Source organism: Phalacrocorax carbo, chromosome 5, assembly GCF_963921805.1.
Source record: "Phalacrocorax carbo chromosome 5, bPhaCar2.1, whole genome shotgun sequence".
In the NCBI taxonomy this organism is placed as follows: domain Eukaryota; kingdom Metazoa; phylum Chordata; class Aves; order Suliformes; family Phalacrocoracidae; genus Phalacrocorax; species Phalacrocorax carbo.
The window spans coordinates 31,865,471-31,889,288 of record NC_087517.1 but is presented as its reverse complement, the minus strand read 5'-3'; the positions used below and the strand labels follow the sequence as shown (position 1 = coordinate 31,889,288).

General features: G+C 43.9%; 1 protein-coding gene across 4 annotated transcripts in view; it reads right to left on the bottom strand.

Annotated features, from left to right (window-relative positions):
* Window positions 1–23,818, bottom strand: part of SATB2 (SATB homeobox 2) — a 137,963-nt gene that overhangs the window by 32,501 nt on the left and 81,644 nt on the right. For all 4 annotated transcript variants that reach the window (XM_064451938.1, XM_064451937.1, XM_064451936.1 and 1 more), the window contains exons 7-9: window positions 22,951–23,423; window positions 9,204–9,416; window positions 4,360–4,515 (exon numbers count right to left, since the gene is read on the bottom strand). In XM_064451938.1, coding sequence (XP_064308008.1) covers window positions 4,360–4,515; window positions 9,204–9,416; window positions 22,951–23,423 — 842 coding nt within the window. The remainder of the gene's footprint in view (window positions 1–4,359; window positions 4,516–9,203; window positions 9,417–22,950; window positions 23,424–23,818) is intronic.

The following is a 23,818-nucleotide window of genomic DNA, read 5'->3' as shown; positions in this document are numbered from 1 at the left end:
CTTGAGCAGGTGGCCATGGTGCTGAGACCCACCTAGCAGGGACTCCTAGAGTGGGGCTAACATCCCCCTTGGCCAGAGAACAGGCTCCCAGACAATCCTGGCAATGAAGCAGGGATCTCAACATGAAAAGGAAAAGTCAGAGGAAAGGCAAGAAACTGTCATAGTGACTTCCATCCATAGTCCTGGGTTTCTCTTAACCTGAAGGTCCTCAACGGAAGGGCTTTTCTGCCCCCAGCCTCCACCTCCCGGTCAAGTTTCCTTTTTGTTTGTTCATTTTTAAACAGGGAAAAGATACAAACCAATGACTAAGCTTTGCCAGTTTAACGTTTTCAAATGTTGCTCCACGGGGTCTCTCTTGCTTTACTGTGGTGCAACTGGAACAAATTCCAGTCCCTTGAGAAAGAATTTCAGCTTCAAGGGTTTACATTTTGTTTTCACTAGACTGGTGAAGTTCAAACCCTTCCATTTGCCCTGCCCAGGGCAAATCCCCAGCAGCACGTGCCCTACTTCCCCACACCACCCCAGACTGATTAAGGAGAGTCTCTTGCCCTGGGAGAACTGTGGGAAGTTAGGTCTCCATGGTCATACAAACTTTGCCCTACCTCAGACTATCAACAAGGGCTCCAGCCAGCTATGCCCACTATTGTTTTGATAGTGACTATTATGAACAGAACTATATTCCTAAACTCATTTCGCACAGACTAAGAAAAAAAGTCTGCTGACCACAGCCCAGCCGCTGCTAGGACTCTCACTAGCAGAGGCTGGAGCGGTGATGATGCTGCACAGTATTATAGAAGTGCTGGCACACAGTCACAGGGGAAATGGTTTTCCTGAAGTCGTACTATAGAGCAGTTGCAGAATCGGACATAGAAGCCAGTTTTCAAGACCGACGGTCCAAATACGAAGAAACCCAAGGTCAAAGTCTGTGCCTGTCCCACTGCCCAGCTCTGGAGACACAAAGGCCAGCCAAACATCTCTCAAATGGCACAGGAGAACCCATCTCCTTATGAATCAAATATAACCAGGAAAGGCCAAAGCAGAGATTGGCAGCTGAATCCTGGTGTTCTGGCCACACTCAGAAACACTCCCAACGTGTTAATACAGGTCCCAGGTTTACCCATTTAAAGGACAAAAAGCACTAGCAGGCGGCGTCCCCAGAGAAGCATGCTGTCCAGTGGGTAAATCACTAACAGCTGGCAACTAAAATAGGATGACAGCTTTGGAGGCTGTGTTTGGAGGGCACTGAGCCCCTCAGCTCCTGCTGCCTTCAAAAATACAAAGGGATGCACAGCACATCACAAACAAAACTAAAAATGTCTAGGTATAAGTTGCAAGGGATAAAATGCATATTAAGGTAAATAAGTGATGAGTAAGTCAATGTCTAAAATGACTGGCTTGAGATCTTTATGAAGGTGGATTCCATTAAAGAAGTCTCACCATTCTACCTTGGTTCCTCAGTAAGGCCCTGTTCCTTGCCTTAATGTTGACTTGTGAGCTCTGTGATTTGTAACCTTTGTTTCTAGCAGCTGCCCTTCCCTTTAGCTGCTGAACTAAGACTCTGCCATGACTTAAGAATAAAGGTGGCTACTTGTTAAATTAGAGGTCAATTAACTCCACCAGTAGATGATGCCGCTTGCAATAACTACTCTCAGTGGGTACCACTCTTCCTGTACGAAGACAGAAGATGAAATGAGACCTCCATTGGCTCCGGACGCTCTCTCGGGTACATGACACACAGCCCTGAGTATAAAATGTCAAAACAGCCCTGTCGGAGATTCACTGGCTGCTAAAACTGTGAAGATCTCACAGCACCGTGGATTGCTGTTGACAGAACAGCGGTGCCCAACATAACACATGCCTTGTTAGCAAACTGGAAGCCTCTCAGTAGTCTGGGGTGAGGGAATAATAGAGGAAGCCAATGCAACGCAAGCCAGGCCTGTGGAGAAGAGCAAGTGAATGAACCTTGGCGGAAAGTCCAAGCAAACCCTCAGACTAGCTCTTTCTCCCCCTCTTCTGCAAACAAGGGCAGCTTTCAATGAGTGCTTCCCACCATGTAGATCAGCTGCTGAAATCAACAGCATCTTCACCAGAAATGCCCACCACTGGCAGAACCAGCCTGCGCAAAGCACTAGGAAAGCCCCACCACTAGTTTTTAGGCAAGTTAGACCTAAGGCAACATGCCAACCATCCCACCATGCCAGCGGCTCTCCTCTACACAAGCAATTGTGTCCTTGCTTTTGGCATTCCTCCTGGCCACAGGGGACCACAGCCAGCACACCAAGTCAGGCCGGGGAGGCTGGCACACAGGTGGGCTTTGGGGCAGGGGGAAGCTCCATACCCACTGTGGTTCTCGGCTACAGCTTCTCTGTCCCTGCCTTCCAGTGCCCCCCTAAACCACTTTCATGCTCCAGCAGAGTGCTATGACATCTAAGCATGGCGAATGCTGGGTCATCCCAGGGAGCCAGTATTGCTTTGGCAGGGCTGTCGAACAAAAGAAACATCAGCCTCAGAAACACTTTTTTATTTGCTGCTGCTGAAGAAACAAAACCTTTATGTGCAGTAACTTTGGTTTAAACAGTAACATTTGTGGATCCTGTTCTTAACCTTTTGCGTCTGGCTTTCAAAATCTGCCCTGCTCTTCTTCCACGTGAAAGACTAGGGAGCTTATTTTTGTTTTGGTGCTGGTGTATGATGCTGCCAGAGAAGCGCACTCAAGCTGGCACAGACCGAAGCTGGTGAGCCACCCAAATTATTGTTGGGTGGTTCAGTCCCTCTCTATTTCAAGAAGCCTCTGGGTATAATGACAGGAAGCTTGCAGGCAATTTTAAGCCAAACCTCAGAGAAGCTGGCATTCAGTCCGTGTTAAACACTCCTTATTAAAAGCTGTCCAGTCCGGATTCTGGGTGGAACTTTGATATCTGCATGGAGTAAAGAATAAGGGGCACGTTTGCAAAATCAATTGTGCAGTTTTTATATTTACTGCACGTTTACCACATATGTCATTTATTACACAGTGGAAAACCGTTAAATGCACAGTAGTTGTGCCAAGTGGCATTATGCTTTTAACAGCTTTATTCGTTTAACAGCTCCAGTTCTCATTATATTTTGCCATGTGGTACATGAGATTTTTATGCATTTAACAGTTTAAGAGGGTTCCATGGTATTTTTGTTTTATGTATTTCATACTGTGCCTGGGATTTTGTTGGGGAGTAAAGGGGCTGTGGACTGTAACCCCTATACCCTGACAAGAGAAAGCAAAAGGCAATCAAAATTAATGATTAAATGAGGAACGAAAAATGAAGCAGACCTCCATGTGCCAGGCCACAAATACCTGTAACAAGGATAAGGCTCTCCCACGTGCTTTGATAGCCTTTGATGCTTTGTTTCTATGCCTTTCAACCTCTTACTTTACTTTAATGATGACAATGTTGTTTCCCTGCACAGAGGAAAAGAACGTATGTATTTTGCTGAGTGCATGCACCTAGGTATTTCTATCCCCCTCTCTCATTGTCACAAGACACATTTGGGCATTTTTGTGTGCATATTGATGCCCTCTCCTAGCACAACTGAGTAATTTCATCCAGTATCAGAAGCAGCCCTTTTCACTGAGTAAACGATTCCTTCCAACAGCCTCCCATCCACTTGCTGCCCTTCCTACAAAAAATTCTGTCTGTCCTCCTTTCTACAAAATCCCTTCTGGTGCATTATATTTTTTTAAAGAGTTGGATGAAATTTTTAAATTAATGGATTCTCTTCAGGAACTTCACCCTGACCTAGGTTTGCCCACATGTATTTTTTACACCCAAGGTGGAAATTAATCCAGAAGAACTCACTACAGTGTCTTCTCATGCTTTTTGTAAAAATGATTGGATCTGATGTGAATTATACACATGGCAATACCATATTGCAGCACATACAACATGCAAAAAAAAGGGAAACACCTGCCTAATATGCTGTTTCCCATTGCCTTCCCACAGTTAGTCACTTAAGAAAACAATTTCTTTACCTGCCAAATGAGAAGGATATCATCATTTTGAAAGGTCCTTGTCCCACTATCAGAGGTGTAAGCTATACACCACAAGTGGGCAGAGACATGCATGTTCGTACAAAAGGGGAAAAGAAGCTTGGCTGTGAGCTGATCTTTTCCTCAGCCTATTCTAAAAGGGAAAAGGAAACCACTTAAGCAGGCAAAAGCCAAAAACACGACAGGTTCCCCAGAGATGAAGATTATTATTATTGTAGGAACAGATGTATTTTTATTCGTGGGAGGAGGAGATGGATCTAGTTCAACCCCAAAGCCTGCTTTAAAAACAAAACCCCAAAAAGCCCCGCAACAACAAAATTCCCTCTACCACTCACCTGACTTTTATTGGCAGCCACTTTGGCAAACAGAGCTTGAGATACCTTGGCCCTTTTCATCTCCTGTTGGATCTCGTCATAAATGGCAGCTGTGATGTTGACGTTGGCGCCGTCCGCCTTAATGGGGAGGTCTGTTGTTGGTGTCGAGGTTTTGGCCTACCAAGAGACCATGAAAATAATAATTAAAAAAGTACTGCTTTCAGCCCAGCCATCTGTGCAGAAATTATCAAAGGATTTCAGTCAGCTGATGCCAAACTGCATTAGCTACAGAGGGACACTTCCTGTCCATTATTCTAATCAGGTTAATTGTGATTGGAAATAATTGCAGTGCATTCCTATAGGACATGCAAGGCCCTGTCAACTCTTCCCCTCTCTCTCTCCCAGCATGTTTACTGAGCAGCTCAACAACAGGATAGGTAGCTGGGGCACTCGGCTGCAGGCAGTTGCTGAAGTTGGCTTTGCCAGCTAGCTACTGCGCCACAGGCACCAGCCTCTACCTTCTCCCCCCTCTCTAAAAATGGCCTACACCTTGGAGGAAGAGGCAATTCTCCCAGAAAAAATGAGTAAATGGGTAGAGGTCTCTAAATAATAAATTATTACTCAATTTAATGCACTCCCTCAAGTCTCCCTCATCCTTTATTAAAACTATACGTATGTCATTTGAGTATGTATGGTTTCCCAGCCTTATCATCATTATGCTAGCCAGACAGTCACCTAATTTCACCTAGGAAATCAGTGGAAATGAAAAAAAAAAAAAAAAAAAAAAAAAGAATCATTTCATAAAGCTGGGCTTTGGCATGCCTTTGATGTGCTGCCCTCATTCTCCTAAACTCATATTGAGATTTTGTGTATTCTGCTGCACTCCTTTTAATTGAATGATTTCCCATCAGCTTCTGTGACAAATGAAGGACAATAACGCACACTGCCAGTACTTTCTCCAGGCTGGATTACCCCTACAAGGCTTCTATCAATACAGATCAGCAGACTGCTACAAGACTTTTATTTTAAAGCCCCTCAGCCATGGCAGTCCCCAGAATGCACTGGCAGGCGAGGGTGGCGTGATGCTCGCTGAGCGCTCCCGGCACCAGCAGCCCCTTGGAGAGACAGATCTCATTTGCTTTCCTGAGCTCGAAGAGGAGAGATACCACTGCTGATCACCGTACCCCTTACACTTTTTAAGGGAAATACATAGGTTATTGATATAAAATCTCTGTTTTCTCTTGAGATGTAAAGGTCTTAAGAAGCAAAACAACCTAGGTGGCAAAGCTCACACTTCCCGATAGATCCAAACCTTCCATAAACCCTGGTGACATTCAGATATTTGGCCCAATTATAAACCTTTTCAGCTGGCTCCTGGTTTTGCTCCAGAGTTGAAGCCCACTGGAGTACATCTAATGTTAATTTTTAACTAGGCAGACATGCCCAAAAGCCTATTTGTTAATGGGAAGGTTAACTAGGCAAAACCAAACCTTCTGAACTTCTGTTTTGCTGTCCTCCAAATCTCCCTCTCCCTAACATCTTTTTTGTACCAAAGGCCACGTTAACAACGGAGCCAAAATCCAATCAGACAACAATCTAGTTTAATCACTTTTTCTACTGCTTCCAGATAAAGCTTTAACCAACCTGTATCTCCTCCCTTTCCTACTCCCCAAGCTCAGCAGGCACTCCTCTAGGCTTGTTCCCTGACTGTCGTAGGCAGGACCCACGTAGAAAGGGCCTAAGATTTTCCTGCTCCTGCTAAGACTAGCTCCCTGTGCTCAGGTGGGGTCAGCTGGGGCAAACTGCAGCCGCCTGTGCCTTGGGAGGCCAGTGCTAAACCCACCGCCATCCACACGCAGAGTACAGCCTGACGGACGGACTGACAGGGACACCACACTCTAATTTTCAATGTTCACAGATAGATGAGAGTTAGGAGAATTGTGGGAAACATAAGAAAACAACAAAGAGATCATGGGATGGAAAAGGACTGTCCAAGTCTGTCAGGACTCATTCAGTGGTGCTTAATTTTACCAAAGGCCCTGCAGTGCTTCGTGGGGTATAAAAAACTGCCTTCCCAGTCACTGGAGCCTTTGGCTAGAGCAGCAGCCGAGGTCACCACAGCCTCAAAGGCCATTTTGGAGGCCTGAGATCCTGAGAAGAACAAAATTAGCATCTAAAAGAAAGATTTAAAATACAGCTCCATCTTGCATGGGTCTTCTACACTGCTAGCTCCACAGCCACATGTCAGAAAAAGCCTGCCCTAACACACCCTGGAAGCTGGGCCATTTTTTATTTATCCACCCAAATAGGTAGGGCAAGTACCAAACCAAAATATCACTGTCAATAAAACAAACTATTTTACGTTAGAGGCCTAGATTCAAAACTGGTCTTGATATTAGGAAGGATTTTGCTATTACTGAAATGTCTCATTGCAAACAGTGGGGGAAAAAAGAAAAAGAAATGTTTGCAACCACAGTGCCAGAGCACTGAAACCCAGCCATTACTGCTGGTCTTCCACGTGCATGCAATAACCCCTAACAGCTGAGAGCCTCTTCCCCACAGCACTCGCATCTGTTTGCTGGATCAATCTATTATTCTTGCCTTGGGGCAGGTCCTGAGCAGGGGACACCCCACGAGGGGGGCTTGGGGCCAGCTCACAGCGAGGGACAGCCAAGCCGGGTTACTCTGCATGTCCTTACACCTGCCTGTGCAACTGCCCCTGCACCAGCACTTCCACAGGTATCCACCAGCGCTCTCCTCCTATCCAGTGCACTCAAACATCGTTCCCAGAAGTATTGCCGCAGGAGATTGGTATCTATGGAAACCACATTTCCAAATGCCATTCTATCAACTTCTCCAGCACCCTAACACAAATCTTGAAAGGACGGTACAGCTTCTACCACTGCTGCCCCAAAGCACCCTGCTGTGGGGTAGGTAACATACCTCCTTGGGGAGGCGATGCTGCCAGGAATCGCTGTGCTGCACGTGAGGATGGCATTTGTCTCATCAGAACTAATACTAGGCATATGGGGAAGCACAGTAGCCGTGCTGCCTGCCCAGGAGCTGGGAAGCAGCCTCATTTGCAGAGGTGTCCAAGTTGTCAAAACAGCACCTGTGCTGACTGGTGCTGGACCTCTGAGGGCTGGGGAACTGTTATCCAGCAGGTGAGCACTGGGTACACAAACCTTGGAGTGTTGTTTCCGCTCATTAAAAACCTCACAATATTCTACTTGATTCTTCAAGCTGAAATAAGGCAAGGATGCTTCATACTTCGAGGGTACGGTTTTCTAGCAACACTTAGCTCTTAAAAAGGCAGGCAAAATTTCCATTATTTTAAATAATGTTCCCATGTTCTAGCCACAGCTAGAATGTGGCAAAAATGTTGTACTTCAACAGAGGAATGAGATGGGGCAACAGATCCAATTTTTATTCTCACTGGATTGCATCTAACCTCTCCATTTCCTTCTGTTTTTTGATTTTAGTTATGAGATCTATTGCAATAAATATAATTCTTTAATGAATAAATATAAATGCAGAAGGTGGATACACTACTTAAACATTAAAATAGTTCCCTTTATAATTTTATTTTCCCTGAAAGGTAACTAAAAAAGATAAGAATTTTACAATGAGTTTCCCACTTAATAAAAATTCAGCATCAAATTTGGCTTGGCAGGATACACTTGCTTTCAGTGAAAAGTTCTTTATGTCACGTATTGCGGTGAAGTACACCCAAATGCCAGGGTTAAACTGAACAAGCTCAACAGTTTCTACAAAATCAACATACCTTCCTTAAGGATGATCAATTTGCATGTAAAACTACCTCCCCCTGCCAATACTTACTTATTTTTAGCAGCTGTGGCCACAGAATTCAATATGAGAAGCTCTCAGTAATACTACTATAAGCAGAGCTAACACAGCCCAAGACTTTGCCGTCTACAGGACTGTGAAAGCACCGAACCAGGAAGGTTATACAGGCCCACTTACTAAAGATCAAGAGAAGTGCTAGAACTGACCTGCCGTGTCTGCACAGTTAGAAATTTCAAACTCAGGTTAAGCAAATGTCATGACAGGAGTTAATCATCATCTCTGTGCAAGCACCCTTGCTTTTTCAGAGTATATGTCTGGGACTGCAAGTAGTCCAATAAAAGGGGGGATGGCTATCACAGTGTAGTGTGTTCTTTCTTAATGCAACGGAACAACCTACCCAGGGAAGTGGGCGGCAACAGCACATTAATAAACACGTGCAGTTAAGTCAATGAGATGACAGCTGGTTTGGAGCTGTAAAGCATCGTCTTCCTTCCCAGCACCCTGCCCACCTCTACTTTCTGTACTTCAAATAATTGCTCATGTAAACCTCTAACTCAAGGACTATGATTTCCTATCCAGCATACAGAGTGCACTGATTTCTAGCAATGCCTATCCAATTCACTGCCGACCTCTGTTCGCCACACGCTTTTTATTGCAACATTTATGAAGCTCTCCACAAGCCCAGAAATTTCCTCTGTGTTCTGCAGAATGTAACAGACACAGATAAAAAGTTATGTGCACTGTCTTTCTATAATATATTCTATAGTAGCCATTTAGTGGACATATATCAACATCCTGTATGTAATGTCCACACGCAGTCTTTCAGGCACTAATGTTACATACTTTTTTGCATTTATGGCATTGATTAAAGCTAGAATCATCATCACAATGTCATGCTGAAATCCACGAAATGTCTCTTAACAGCCACTCCAAAACCTTACAAAAGACTTCCACAACGCACCAGGGTGAGGGGAGCAAAAGACATGGGAAGGGTGAAGAGGAACTCCTTCCATGGACTAATCCACACAACAAACAGGTAACGAGGGATCGCATCTTACCTGGGGGGTTCTGGAGGAGCTTGGGCTGCTGGCAGCTGAAGACACCATGCTCACATTGGGGTTCATACTTCTCTCTCTCTCATCCTGATAGATACGATCCCGCTCCGAGTCAGGCAAATTGAGGAAATTCTGCATTGCCCTTAAGTTTACCAGGAGGGACTGGGAAGCTGTCCTAGGGTCTTCTTCTTTACGCAGGATCTCTGACAACAAACCCTGGTTCAAAAAAATAAAAATAAAAATAAAAATAAGTCCAGTCATGTGTTGTTTTTTGGTTTTGTTTTCTTTTTTAAAAATTTCTTTAGTGTAACCAGCTGGGTTGCAATACTGAGAACCTACAGCAGAATCTCATGGGCTCTCCCAGAGGGGATATTTTGTAGGAGAGTGTTTGTCTTCTGGGGGCTGGGGTTTATTTTGGGACTGTCCTATTCTGGCACTGTAATAAGCTTCTGAGTATGGAGATGCTGGATAGGAAGGTAGGTGCACTGGGTAGAAGAAATTGCAGTTACCACCAGGTGCTTGCTGCAAATATTTTAGGAGCTGTTAGATATCTCTCTCTCTTTTTACTAGAAGCTGGGAACACTTGGCAGTTCTGTTCATCTTTGACAAATCTGCCAAGGTTGGTAAATTTAGTTTTGACATTTAAACAGTGCAGGAGGTTTATAAAGAAAAACGTTTGGCTGCTTTCTGTTGTTACAGTCCGTTCGTTATGGTTCGGACAGTCATTTCTGAGAGGAGAAAAATGGAGCAATCATAAAGCCTTAGAATCTAGCTTTATGGATTTAACCCATTCTTTCATGCCTCATTTTAAAATACCACAGGCTTCACATTGCAACCATGAATGAACACCATAGTAATCCAGTTTTTCACAAAAGCCATTATTATTCCGGGAGGTAACCAGCACAGCACTTCCAAAAGAAAAAAAGAAAAAAAAAGGGGGGTGGGGGTGGGGTGGGGCAGAGGAAAGAGTTGGAGAGATGAAAGTGTTATTAAAAGAGGCTTAAATCTAATAATGAAATTGAAGTTATGCATAACCGCATGCACTCAGCAGTTCCACAGATTATCTAGAACTTAAAGGCACAACACACAAGCCTGCATCAGGGCCTACAGAAATTACCGGGATACACCGTGTGCCACCAGCTTCCCACAGGCACCCCCTCGCATCCAACATGTCACAAATGGGTATTTCACTCCAAAAAATAGTAATAGCAATTTCCCAGACTATAGATGTTTAAACGTGCAAAGAAGCCCAGAGGGATCATTTCTGCCCATCAAGACTACTTATAAGAAATGACAGTCGACGGCTTGTTATTTTAAAAGGTTATTCTGCCAGTGTTTTCCTGAGCAGTCGAATACCCTTCCCCCTGCCACGACCCAGAGGCTCTCTGCACTGCTGCTCCCAGGAACTCTGGCCACAGAAGCCATGTGAAATCCCAGCTGGAGCTTGGAGGGCTCAACCTCGACCTACTGCTGTGAGAGGAGCAATGTTCAGCAACCACGTGTGCAGCGGGACAGCACAGTGCCCCAGACACGATTTAGCTGTCACTGTTGACATGAGCATTTTGCAGTTACTTTACAGCCATGACCAAGGCAAGCTGCCTCACGAGTATAGTCAAGGCTTACTCCTTTCTTGTAAGAAAAATGTTACTAGAAAACAACCACATAGTCAAAACCCTGTAATATTTAGTCTTATTTCTTCCACATCAGAGTCTCCTCAAAAAAGCCGTGCTAAAACACTGCCACTACAGTTGGCCAATTAACCAAATGCCAACATTTTTAGTATATACTGATCTTATTTACCAGACTTCCTGACAAAAGCAACAGACCAGCAAACAACATATCTGTATCTGCATTTATCTGCTCCTATTAAACACCTACATTTAAACACATACATGAAAGCTCTACTTCAGCATTGTTTACACCAGAAGTGCTCAAAACAAAGTCCACACACAACCTGAAGGTAGGCTGTACACAGCTTCCTCTTCTTAGTTCCTCATCTAATCAAGCTAAGAGATTCCCAATTACATTTCATGCAATTATCAGAGTAGTTACCAGAAGGACTGGAGCTGGGAATAGAGCCATGGTGGGACCCTCCAGTCAGAAATGGGATTGAAGAGAGAAGCCAACTGGTGAAAAAGATCTACACTGGGAAAACGTTTGAAGAAGGTGCGGTGCTGGGCTGGCCCTGGGCTGGCCTCTGGTATTCTCTGAGGCCTCAAAACAACTGCATGCTCATACCTGGCTTCTACCTCAGGGTTTACCACCCCTCAGAGAAGCTAGGGACATTTTGGAAAGCTTTGCAAAGTTGGCCAGGCTCACAGGCTGAGGGAGAATAACCAAAAAAGGACATTACAGAAGCTTGAAGCCATGACTTGAACAATCCCAAGATCAATACATCAAGTCCCTATTATAATTTTCCCTTACAGTCAGTGGAAAATTCTCCAAATGCAGTAAATAAATGGAACATCAGTTCCACAGATTCTCTAAATTCTTAATTTCCTGGGTCTTTTAAAGGATACATAACTACTTTTTTTTTTTTTTAATAAAAGATCAACTTCAAAAATTAATGGTTTTAGCTTGAAAGAAAGGTACCTGAAAGCTACTGGAGCTGACTCCAAGACAGCTGCTTCTCCCCCCATCTTAGCCTGGCTAAATTTATGGTCCAATTTCAAAAATTGAGAGCAGAAACATATGTGAAAGCATGCCAGCAATTACTTTTCAGTGCAGTCATTGACTTCCTATGTAAATCAAGAGGCTTACAGGTACAAGTGACTTGGCCATGGCACTAAAAGGTATCTCACTCCCTGAGATACCAACTCTTGTGCTTGGAGTCTCTGATTCATCACCAGAAACAGCTTATCACAGGGTAGATGCAGTGGTTTTGAACCATAGCCTGCACCTTTTGCTTCTTACCTCTGATACAGGGACATAGCAATATTTTGCACCGCTGCTCAATCACCAGGCTGTAAAGCCAGCAGGAGCCTCACCTCCCAGTGCAGGCACCAGCCCCAGGGAGAGGGACTATCTCCCTCCCCCAGCACCGTGACAGAGGCAGCCCCTCGGAGGGGGCAAGCCCTGCTCCCCCATGCCCCACTCCAGGCCCACAGGTGGAAAGCCTGGTTGCAAAGATGATTTTTCTGCTGCTCCTCCAAGTGCTTTGGCAGCTTATGAACCATGTAAACAGCAGGACAAATAATAAGAAAACTGACTCAGAGGGAAAAATCTCATGTCCTCCTGCAACTGAAGATAAACAACGCTGGTAAACAACAGTGGCTAGATAGCTGAGTGATAGGGTAGGACAATAAAATAAAGTATCTTGAGAGCAATAACATTTACAGTAATATAATTCTGAGCTACTGAAGTATACACAAACTAACCAGTGAGCAACATTATAAAAAATAAAGTGATATTAAATAATCTGTTCAGCCTTTTTGTCACCTGCAACAAATTAGGCTTTCAATATGCAAAACATCTTCCTTCCAGAAAAACAAATGATCATGATTTCATTTAATTGTAATTTAATGAGGCATAATGTATTTTTTAAAGTGATATACACCAGGTGTGTGGTGAGGAAACTGGCCCAGCCAGACAAACCCTACTGTTTCTATTTTTGAGAAAACCCTAAAGCCAGCCAGGGACTGTTTTCATTTCTGCAAATTATGTTTCTGCTGGAGAGGGTGAGGGAGGGAAACCCACAGCATTCGTACATTTGTTATAAAATTCCATTGGCTAAATTAGCTCATTCCAACTTACTTACATCTCACATATTAAAAAAAAAAATTGGCAGTTTGCAGAGTAACCAACTCTGCAATCCAGCAGAAGATCCTCAGGGACTAGAAAGTCTCAAACCGATTTTAAATAGCCAAACAGATCTTGTCTGCCAAACACAGTTCTCAGGATACATTTTAGGATACGTAGCTTGATAATATCTTCGCTTTTCTACCCATGTGCATCATTTTTAAGGCAGCTGCTGAAGAGGCAACTGATTAAAAGTTTAATGCTCACACAGGCCATGCTCATGAACGAGGTGTGCACTCACCCCGAGACAAGGACTCTGCACAGGCACAGTTTGGTTTACGCTTGGAACTTGCACCATTTTTTAAATTACACACTGAAACCATAATTGACTTTAAAAAATAATAACCAGAGGTGGAAAAAATGAGTAAATGTCCAATCAAAATAAAAAAAGTCATTGGAGCTATTTAAGGTAGGAGTAATTTTGACGGTGTTTTTTTGAACTAGCCGAAATCTAGTCCTTCAAAACCAAGCCAGAAAAGTCATTGTCCTGGGGGTTTGCTTTGCACTCGTTCTATGAATCCCCATTTGTGAGTTAAATTCTTTTATTTTTATTAAGTACAGAATTTTCAGGATGAACAACCCAAACCTCATGGGCTAGAAATTTTTTTTTAAGCAACTTCTGACAGACAATGCCGTACAATGTAGAGCAAATGATATTCAGACTGACTCCTACATCCCAAGGACCAACTGACTAGCCATCAAGGCCAACCCAAAGGCTTAACCAAAGCCCACAGAAGGCAAGCAAAGCCTTTTTGCCCTCTTCCCAAAGGGCTTTGGCTTGACCCTGGAAAGGGTGTAAATGAGATCTCAGTGGGACAGCGGACTGCGCTATCAGTGACCAAACACAGGGCAGTGTTGCAACCAGAGCTTTTCAAAAGCTATCTGGATGGGGGTGAGGAGGTCATGCTGGAGTGCAGCCCAGGCACCGATGTCCTGGGAACAGAGGAGGATGAGGGCTGTTAGGCAGCAGGAGACTTGCAAGCACGGCCAGGACCTCACACGCATCAGGTCCAATGACTCGGATGGGGGCTCTGTTCCCTCTCATACAGACCTCAGCAATGTGTCTACAAGAGCAGGCACTAAGGTTAAAAAGGTTCAAAACAATTGAAACGCTGGCCAAGGTGAAAACTCAAATAAACTCAAGTAATGTGCTAAACCTCAGTTTTTACGTTCTGTATAAGGAGCTTATATATATGAAGGACTAAAAAAGCATAAACACTTTTTTCATACTTTCAGTTTATTTGTGTCTCTCCATACTGCAGCTATTGCCAAAAGCAACAGAGAAATGCTGAAATACTAGAAAAATATTGTTCCTGTAGTACTTAAAGCTCCAAGTACTTTAAGCCCAGTACTTGTAACTGACAGTCTCAATAGAAAAGCTATTCTGCTTCCCATCAGCTATACATGCAACTCGGATCAGGATCAGAAAATGTAAGGATTTATTCAAATTCAACATCTGAATCTTCAACATCAGTGATGTCAATCTGCCCCCTCTCAGCATCCCAGATAAGCACACAAGGCCTATTTCCAGCACTGAAGGCAGCACTCAGGGAACCCCTGGTTAGCTACTCATTCCTACTGAACTACACTGAAATCGTACATTCAGCATACAACAACAAACCTGGTTTTGCCAGCTAAAATGACCATTTATATTTAAAATTGATTGCTACTTGCAATTGAAAGCTAGAGGAGTAAGGTCAGCCGGAGGAGCTCTGCAGAAGCACTAACTTCTCACAACACTTTAAGGAAATAAAGCGACTCCACCTGCTGTGTTTTTCTCACATCAAGGCAGGCTTTTACCATGACACCTCTTCGCCTCTCTGCATTACTCCAGTTCCCACCTTCAATATTGTCTTCTGGGCTGAATAAGATACATTCAACAATTCTAAAAATACTTCTCTTTGCCTCTAAGTATACAGCACTCGACAAGAACCTCTATATGAAGTACTTTCAAGCTTCTCAGGACACAAGCTCATTTTCAATCGCTCATTGCTTTGTTTCCATTCCCTTGCATCTCTTCCAAATTCCAGCTAGGATACAAAGCAGAAGTGCTGGAAGTCTCTTGGAAATGCTTGTCCTGGTGATGTGTCCAGTCCAGTTTTGCTGAGAAAAATTGCTTTAGATAACCAGTGTAAATTTTTGAGTGGTTAGCCAAACCAAGCACCTTTATATCCATCCTGTCACAGTTTCCATTGAGCAAAACTGTGCTTGCACCCTTGTTCCCTGACCAGCTCTTCTGTCTCCATGGACAAAACAGGCGGTCCCACATTCGTGTCAGTTCATATCAACTTGAGAACTCAAAGGACTTTGACTGGTTTTCCATCGGTGTAAATGGGAGACCAGCTGTCTCCCAGTACCCTTCAGTGTAGCTAAATGATCACATCAGTCCCTCATTTAAAAGAAATCTCCTAATCTCTAGATTCACAGCCTACAGCCAGAGTATGAGCCTCATTCTTAAAACTCATTTAACTAATGCTAAAATACATACATCTCAGGAGAGAGCTGCTTAGGCACGAAGCATTTAGAGGCTGATTTGAATAAAACTTATACAGGGTGCAACAATGACAATTTGATTTTTATTATTAAAAATGAAGTGTTTAAATCCTCAAAGAAAATGCCTTTATTGCATTAGTTTAATAAAGCCCCTTTTTTATTATGGCATCTCTTTTTATGAGGGAAGACAGGATGTGCATGTGGAGCTGAATGTGGAAGCATAGGGAAAACGAAGCAGAGAAAGACCGACCACCTGCAGCCACAAAGTGCCACCATTTATGAGACATACATGTTAAACCTTTGTACTGAAATATGCCGGAAAATGAGCAAGACACACAGCTCGTGCACACTCTGTATACCAGTGCATTTGCTTCCAAGGCTCAGGACTCCTGTGCATCAGCTGAGCAGGCAGCAGTCGCCTCCTACGAGCACACATTCTGAAAGCCTGACTCACATGCTACTTAAGATCTTTTCATTCAGACTATTGAATACAATTAAGTTAATTGAAACTGAAATTTTGGGCAGTGCAAAACCCACTGTTGGAACAAATATCCCATGTACCAAAAATCTGCGATTTATTAAATTAAGCACTTCCCTTACAGACTGCCTTCTTTCCTGTGAGTACAACAGAACGCTGCTTGTGCCACATTACACACAAGAATAAAACAAGCAGGCAGCATGAAAGGATTTCATGCAATAAGAGAGAGTTTTCTATGGGGAAAAAAACAACAAAAATTCTCCCCCCCCCCCCCCCCCCCCGCAAAACCAAAACCAGAACCCTTCCTAATTGAAAGTCTGTGCACAATGGGGCAGACACCATAGTGATGAATGCAGCATGACTGTCTCACTAGATATCAGGCAGAGAATTAAAGCTCCTTGTCTTCTTCTCACTTAAGGTAAAGGGAAAATTATTTGCAAAATGAATTCTGTCCAGGATTGCTCACAAGCAAGTAGAGGTAGAAGAGTTAGTTATCTCAACAAACTACCATATGTCTCATCTTAGAGGATCCTTTCTGGTCCCACTTCAGTTTGGGGGAATTTCACCAAAGAAAGCAGAATTAGACATAAATAAGGAGTCACCACCTCCCTCCCTCCTTGCCTGCCTCCAAAGCCTTTCTTTGGAGCTTCCTTACCAGCCACACTCCTGGCCTCAGAGACCCCAGCCCCTCTATAACTGAGGGGTAACACCTTTGCATGCCACAGAAGTGTTGTTTCCCCCTTCCTTGTTGCAGGAGCCCCAACTTGCCCATGGTCACACCAGAAGCTAAGGCACCATCCAGCATCAATCCTGGGTTTCCCTATGCCTCAACCCACTCCTGCAGCCAAGGTGCAACCCAGTCCCTTGAACAATGTGGATCAGTTTAGTTTATTTAATTATAAATTTCACTACATCTGAGGCTGGTAAAGTTTCCTCCTCCCTGAGCTGTTACTTTAATCCAAAGAGGCATGGTTAGGCACCAGCTAACCTGGGCAGTAGCTGAGCTGGGTAAGTGCTGCCTAGGAAGGCAGAAAAGCCTGCAGGCTGAAAAGCCAATGCTCCTCACCTGGAGCTACTCAGGGTGGGAGGGAAGGAGCAGTGCTCTTTGGGAAGAGAGTTACAACCAGCCTGAAGATGGCTGGTGTTTCTATCCAGCAGTCTTTCTATCTGGCACCACAACTCTTTAATTCAAAAAGCCTCAGGTTCACTGATATTTCCAGTTTCTGAGGCTGCTCAGTAAAACAAGAACTGGCCACTCGCCCAAACATTTTACTAGTTTTGGCTATTATGTCAAAATATTGGCAAAAGAAAAAAAAAAAGATGCTTTAAAAAAAAGGAAGATACCAACAGAAATACTCATTCAATCTATAGGCTTTGCAGACCACTCGGCATTCCCAAGGAAGAGAGCAGCAGTTCACTGATCCAGTGATTTAGACTGCTTGGACTCTTACAAACAGCCTGACCAACTGTCCTGACTGAAACTCCATGAGCCTGCAGTAAAGAGGCATGCTGAGCAAGTAGGGAGAGGAAGGAAAGTATGTTTGTTCTCCTTATGCAAAGAAGGATTCAAATGACCTATTTTCCTGCTAGGATTTTGAAGAGGACAGATCACTTCAGTACCTCCAGATTTGCGAGAAAAACTTTCCAGAAAAGGACAATGTAAATCCGAGAAAGCAATTTCATGCATTTCCTTTAAAATAGTCCTCTTTCTTCTGTAACCATCATAATTTCCCCATTTCTCAATACATTACAACATGTGATACGCAAGCTTTGGTTATTACAACCTTTTGGTTGCAACCGGAATGCTGTATTAGGAGACACTAGAGTGCAAGAGGGAGGACTCTGCCCTAAGAATAGCCAAAATCCACGTGTGTATTCTCCTCCAGGAAGAAGTCCACAGCCTTGGTAACAGCTTTGGCCAGTAGTCCCTTGTCCTGTCTCCCATTTCACAGTAGCCCGGCTGGCCAACCTGAAGGGTGCTCATGATTTTAGAGCTTCTAGAAGTTATCCTGATTTAAAGATGATACATGCTTCAGCCAGGTAGGAATTTTTTGAGAATTCCAACCTGCACTGACAGCCCCTTTGATTTTACTGCAGTGTTTGAGGCCAGTGAGGGACAGCTGCTCCCCCTGTGCATTAAAACCTTCTCACCCTCTGCAGCCTGTATCTTGCAGGCACTTCCTTCACGCTGGCCTTTTCAAAGCTTTGATTGCTTTTAAAACTGTGCACAGGGCAATTCCAAGTGCGAGGTGCATCTGCTCTGCCTCTGACAGTTATGCTTCTCCTGTGGATTTGCAGTATTAATCAGATGTTTCTGATTCAATGGTTTTATATGATCAAAAAGTGCCAGAGTCTTACAGAAAGCAAAGCTTTCACTAATGACTGTTTTAATAGCAACCTCAGTTTACACTTGGCTGCATGTCAAAATGCTTCATGAAGATGCCCTCCATTTTAAAACAAAGATACCAGGTATGACCATGTAACTCTCAAGTGTTTGATGGGCCTCATATAGCTCTCTGCCTTCCATTCAAACCCACTCACACTCTTGCACGCAGTTTTTAAGACCCAGAGACAAGGATGCCTAGCTTTCCATTAGTGAGCTATTAGTTCACAGCAGCAGTCCAAACGAAGCGAACAAACTCTTTCAGTCAGTAACGCATTAAAATCAAGGAGCCTGCAAATTTCCAACCTACAGGTCACAGGCCAGCAGAGCTGCCAAAGTGACCCAAGGCCAAGGATCTTGGCCATGAAGAACTTGGGCACAAATGATGCAATTACATAAGCAAGAAACTGAACCTCCTGCCCCAGCAATACTGCTAACCACCTTAGTCATGGTTTCTCCACTCCCTTGATCCACTCTTCCCTGTAAGAGCCAGTGGGCCCCCTGGTTGCCTTGGAGGGAGGGAAACGGTGTCCAGCTAAGCATAGGGCCAGGAATATAAACAGCGCTTGTGGGTCATCCTCTCTGCCTGCATTGCACCCATCTCAACGGGGCTCCTGGAACAGGGCAGAACAGCTGCGGCTCTACTCCTTGGGCTATACCTCCTTCTTGACAAGGCTGAACAGTGACCCGCTGCAGTCCACAGGAGACGACCATACCTGGATTTAAAAACTGCAGTGCTGCCGGCTGCCGCAAGAGAAAGGCAGGCTACATAGAGTCTAAGAGGGTGTCTTTCCAACATACACCATTCTTATCATTGCTGAGCAGGTCATAGGCAACACCATATTAGACAAACATGGTAGTGTGCACCACCATTTTAAATGTTTTGAAGGTTGTGTAGGAATTTCCTACTCACTGGAAACCGCGTCATTAAAACCACCTTCAACAACTATATTGCCTCTGTGGGTCTGAGAACTCTCTTCTACCTGTCCTGTTTGCTGAATAAACAGCCATTTAGATTCCACAGTAGGTGAATTAAAATTGTGACACTGACTCTCTAAAGATAAAATAAAAAGAAGGGGCAGAGGTTAGCCCAAGGCATTTACTAAAAATCAGTCATATGCACTTTGAGGGTTCTTCATACCCAATTTCAAATAAATCTGAAAATGTTCACTTTGGAACTTTCTGTTTGAAAGAAACCCTCCTCATGGTTAACATAACCTGGGCCACCTCTTAGCCAAACACCTGGTGCAGCTCTCCCATGCGCACAGCAGGTATGAAGCTGCCTGATGTTCAGTCCCCATCTCAGAGTGGGACCTCAGTGGGAGCACTGTGCCCCAGGGAATGCACAGAGCCTGAAGAGCTTTGTTTTCATGTGTGCAGACAACATGGCCACAGGTATAAGCAAATGTTCTTGTCTTAAGCCATAAATTTCCAACTTTAAGAGGAAGATTTGGATGTTTCACAAACCATACAGTTGCACCTCTCCTTATTCTGACCCTCCTCACGTCCCCCTTCCCACACACACATGCATATATACATGTGTCAGCCATTTGTTTCAATGGATTTAGCCTAGTTTGGATCAAAGCTTCCTCTACTTCATTTAACAGATTTGCTCAGATGGAAGGTCTCAGGGGATAAATAATGTTGGTAAGAGGGTTTTTTCAGCATTGAGTATGTAGGTCATTGGACTTTAAAATAAATTAGAGAATAGTTTATCTATTAAACAAGCCTCACAGTACATATTTCATGAAGCTTTACTTAATTATAGGCTAATATGCACCACAGAGCTACCATGAAGGAAAATAAAGCAGTGCCTCATAATGCAGTGATTAATACAATTATTAGCTGGCTGGCATGCAGCGCCTACATCATGAGAAACAATAGACCTCCAGTTCCTAAGGCTGGCACTTCCTGTGAAATGCAACAAACCCAAACATTTCCAGAGAGAAAGGCACGTGGTCTCTGCACCTCCCAAGGAGAGGATCCCTGGAGGCAGCAGGGGTAATGCAAGGTGGTGAGAGCAGACTTGAACTTCCATTTCAAATGCTTGCTTCTCCACCACAGGTGTGTGGGGACATCCCACACATTCTACTATGCAGCACGAGGCTGACTGCTTTCTTAATACCTCAAACGGTCCCTGATGTGAGGGGAGATTGATTTGAGTTGGAATTAAAAGCTGAGGACAGGGAAGCATAAACATATATCTATGCTCTTTTTCTACAGTGATTGCTCCTAGAGACATGATGCACTATATATAAAATCCACTTGCCTGCTCTGGAATCAGTGTCATGGACTGTATAGTATATCGTATTACTTACGGTGGAGGGCTAAGTAGTAGGTAATTTCTTTCCTTTTATATAAAATCATGTGTCTGATATCTTGGAGTGATCAAAATCTGGAAGATTTTTTTTTTAAGAAAAGCTAGAGAAGTTAGTGCATCCTAAGATAAATGTCAGCAGGAGGACAGGAGGACCGACAAAACCAGTGATACTAGTACCCTGAATTACAGACCTCATTTTATATACTGAACTCAAATGGAAACTGGTCCACGACGAGAGCATACATCCCATTTTCAGGTGCAGTCCTGCCCAGGAAAGGTGCCTGGCACCTTCTCAAAGCACATTACCTTGGCATGTCCGCTCAGGTCTGCGATCCCAATGAGTGCCCAGTCTGAATGATTACATACCTGCGTCCTAAGTCAAAAAGGGCATTTGAAAACGCTGTCAGGTGTGACTGGCCCACAGCCACACTGTCAGGACCTACTGAGGTTGGGAAGAAATTACATTTCACCCAAAGACCTGTTTAGCATCCTAAAACCACTAGATCTATGCCAGAACACCGCAGGTGGTGTAAAAAGAAAGGAGAAAAAAAAAACCCAAACAAAAACCCACAAACAAAAAAACCTCTTACCCCAGACCCCAAACCATACTGCAGCTGATTTAGTCCAGATTTCAGATTATCTGTCAAGAGTGTGGTGAAATCTCTACTGTGGCTGCTAATAAACACCACAGGCAGATGCAGTGCTGTGCCACTGCTAAGGAAAGGCCAGAGCAGTCTCTTGCACATGCTTGCCTTTTCCCTGCTGTCCTAGAAAGTAAATCTGCAGTGTATGGTCAGTGATATGCAAGGCCTGGGGTTTCCTAGACACACAGAAACAAAACCTTGCCTCCTTTTAAATACTATAGCAGAACTGTCCATTTAACACACAAGTGGTACGACAGCTTTCTTACTGGGGGCTGAGCTTGTGGTTTAATGGCAGACTTGGGCATTACCAACCCAGCTCTCCCAATCTGGCTGAAGCAGAGCTTCATGTTCAGTGACGGTGGCAAAATCCTCACTGGTAACGTTACTGCTGACCTCTCGATCAAGTTCAGAATATGTCATTCTGTCAATACTATCTACCTTGGTTATACCAGGCTTTATATACAACGGGTTATGATCCCAGAGGGATGAAAAGCTTTTCCAAATTAAAAGCAGCATTTTAAAGAGGAAATACTCATACGTTCCTATGCAGTTTTCATTTGATATCCTCAAGGCTAACCCCAGAACTCAAAGTCACATTGATTGGAAGTGAATGTTTTTCCTGAGTGCAGCCATCTTATGAATTTAATGGAAGAAGGGAAGTAATAAAAACGCGCTCCATACTTTAATTAGTTCCCTCATAACATGGCATTTCCAAAATGGCAGTGCCAAAGAAAATCATTAATCCAGGAGAACAGACAAAGGCACTGTATGGGGCAAGGGACAAACCTCCAGGAGACACACACACACACGTGGCCCTTGTTTTCTCTTGCTGGTAAAGCTTACCTCAAAGACCAACTCTAATTGCACAAAAGAAATTTGTACCAATATTAAATATGAAGCCACTTTCCATTTCTTTAGCCTTGTTACAGAGTACCACAACTGAGAGATCATACTTTGAATGCCTTGAATGGTATCTGCCAGCAGGATAAATGTAAATGGCTTGTCTTTCTGAAGACACATTGATCCTGGGTACTCCAGGTGCTAAGTTAAGCCGATGGCATCATGCAATCATTTCAACATCTACATCAGGCGAGTGAGAAAACCTGTGTCAGATGTGATCTGCTGCAAATAGCAGACATCTTTCCCAGCAGTGACATCTTTCCCAGCAGTTAGTCTTTAGGCTTCTGCACACTTGTCTTCTACACGTCTTGTGGCAGTAGCCTCTGACACTAGTTGTGGCAGTAGCTGTACCACAGGAAGGAATTGAGGAAGTGACAGAAGCCCAAAAACACCTCTGACTCAGTCTCTTGTTACCTCTTTGTGGCCATCAGGCAGGGGCAGATGTGGAAGTTTATAGCCACAGAAAGGAACTCGGGTAAGAACTCACATGAGCAGAATTACTGCTAAAGAACAAAGCTCAGGTAACAGCACAGGAGTGAGCAAATGCAAACGAACAGCTGTTCCAGGTAGAAATGTTGTTGTTTGATCCTGACAAAGAGACTGGGGGAACAGAGGGTGGTTTGACCTGTTTCTATGGCACACCTCCTGCCTCAGTCTGCAACAACCATACAGCCCCGTAAGAGCCACAACTTTGCCCCCTCAGCACTTCTTGGTTATAGAATGGAAATGGATACCTGTGTGCGGTTGAATGCTACTCTTGCAAAGACAGCTTGAGACACACTGGCTCTCTTCAGCTCATCTCTGACTTGCTGGTAAATATCTGGAGAGACTTCCACCGATGAATTTGATGGCTCTGGTTTGACAGCTCTAGGAATGGGTGGATGATTCAAGAACTGCTGGTTGATAGCTTGTGGGTGCTGGTGAGCCAGTAGCCGGCTGACAGCAATCTGTTGGTTTATCAGATGGGCCATTGCTATCTGCTGCCTCACCAGTTGTGGACTGAGCTGAGGAGACAGGAGCCCAGGGTTTATCATTGTCTGCATCGTTGGCACTTGGTTTCGGATTGGAGTACTGTGGTGAATTTGGCCATGAGGAGACTGTTCGTTAGTTTTTCCCAAGGTTGCCAGCTGGTTGATATTTGGTAAGTGCATGGGACGTTGACCAAGAACACAATAGTCTGAAAGGTTTTCTCTTTCCACTCTTTCCACTGTTAAAAGAGAAAAATTAGTTTGCTGTCATTTCAGTTTGCACTCACATGAGGACTGTTAGAGTAAGGGTTACTGCAGGTGACTGTACAGAACAGCACCCACTTTAGTTTGCAAAACTACACTTGCATAAAATCTTCACAGAAACATAAGCAAAAGCAGCACAAAGTAAAAACAACAAGAATTAACATTCTTTTGGACTTCTCAGGTGTCACCCACTGCTCAGGAAGGATCCTTATCAAATCGGTACCAGGTATCCTCTCCAGCCTCATTTCCTAAAGAAACAAGCTTGGACATTTCCACTCACGCTGTCACTAACTTGTGAACCTGTCACCAAATTGAGTAACTTTTAAAAGGCGTGAATGTTTCAGAATCACTGGCATTTAGGCGAAGGAAA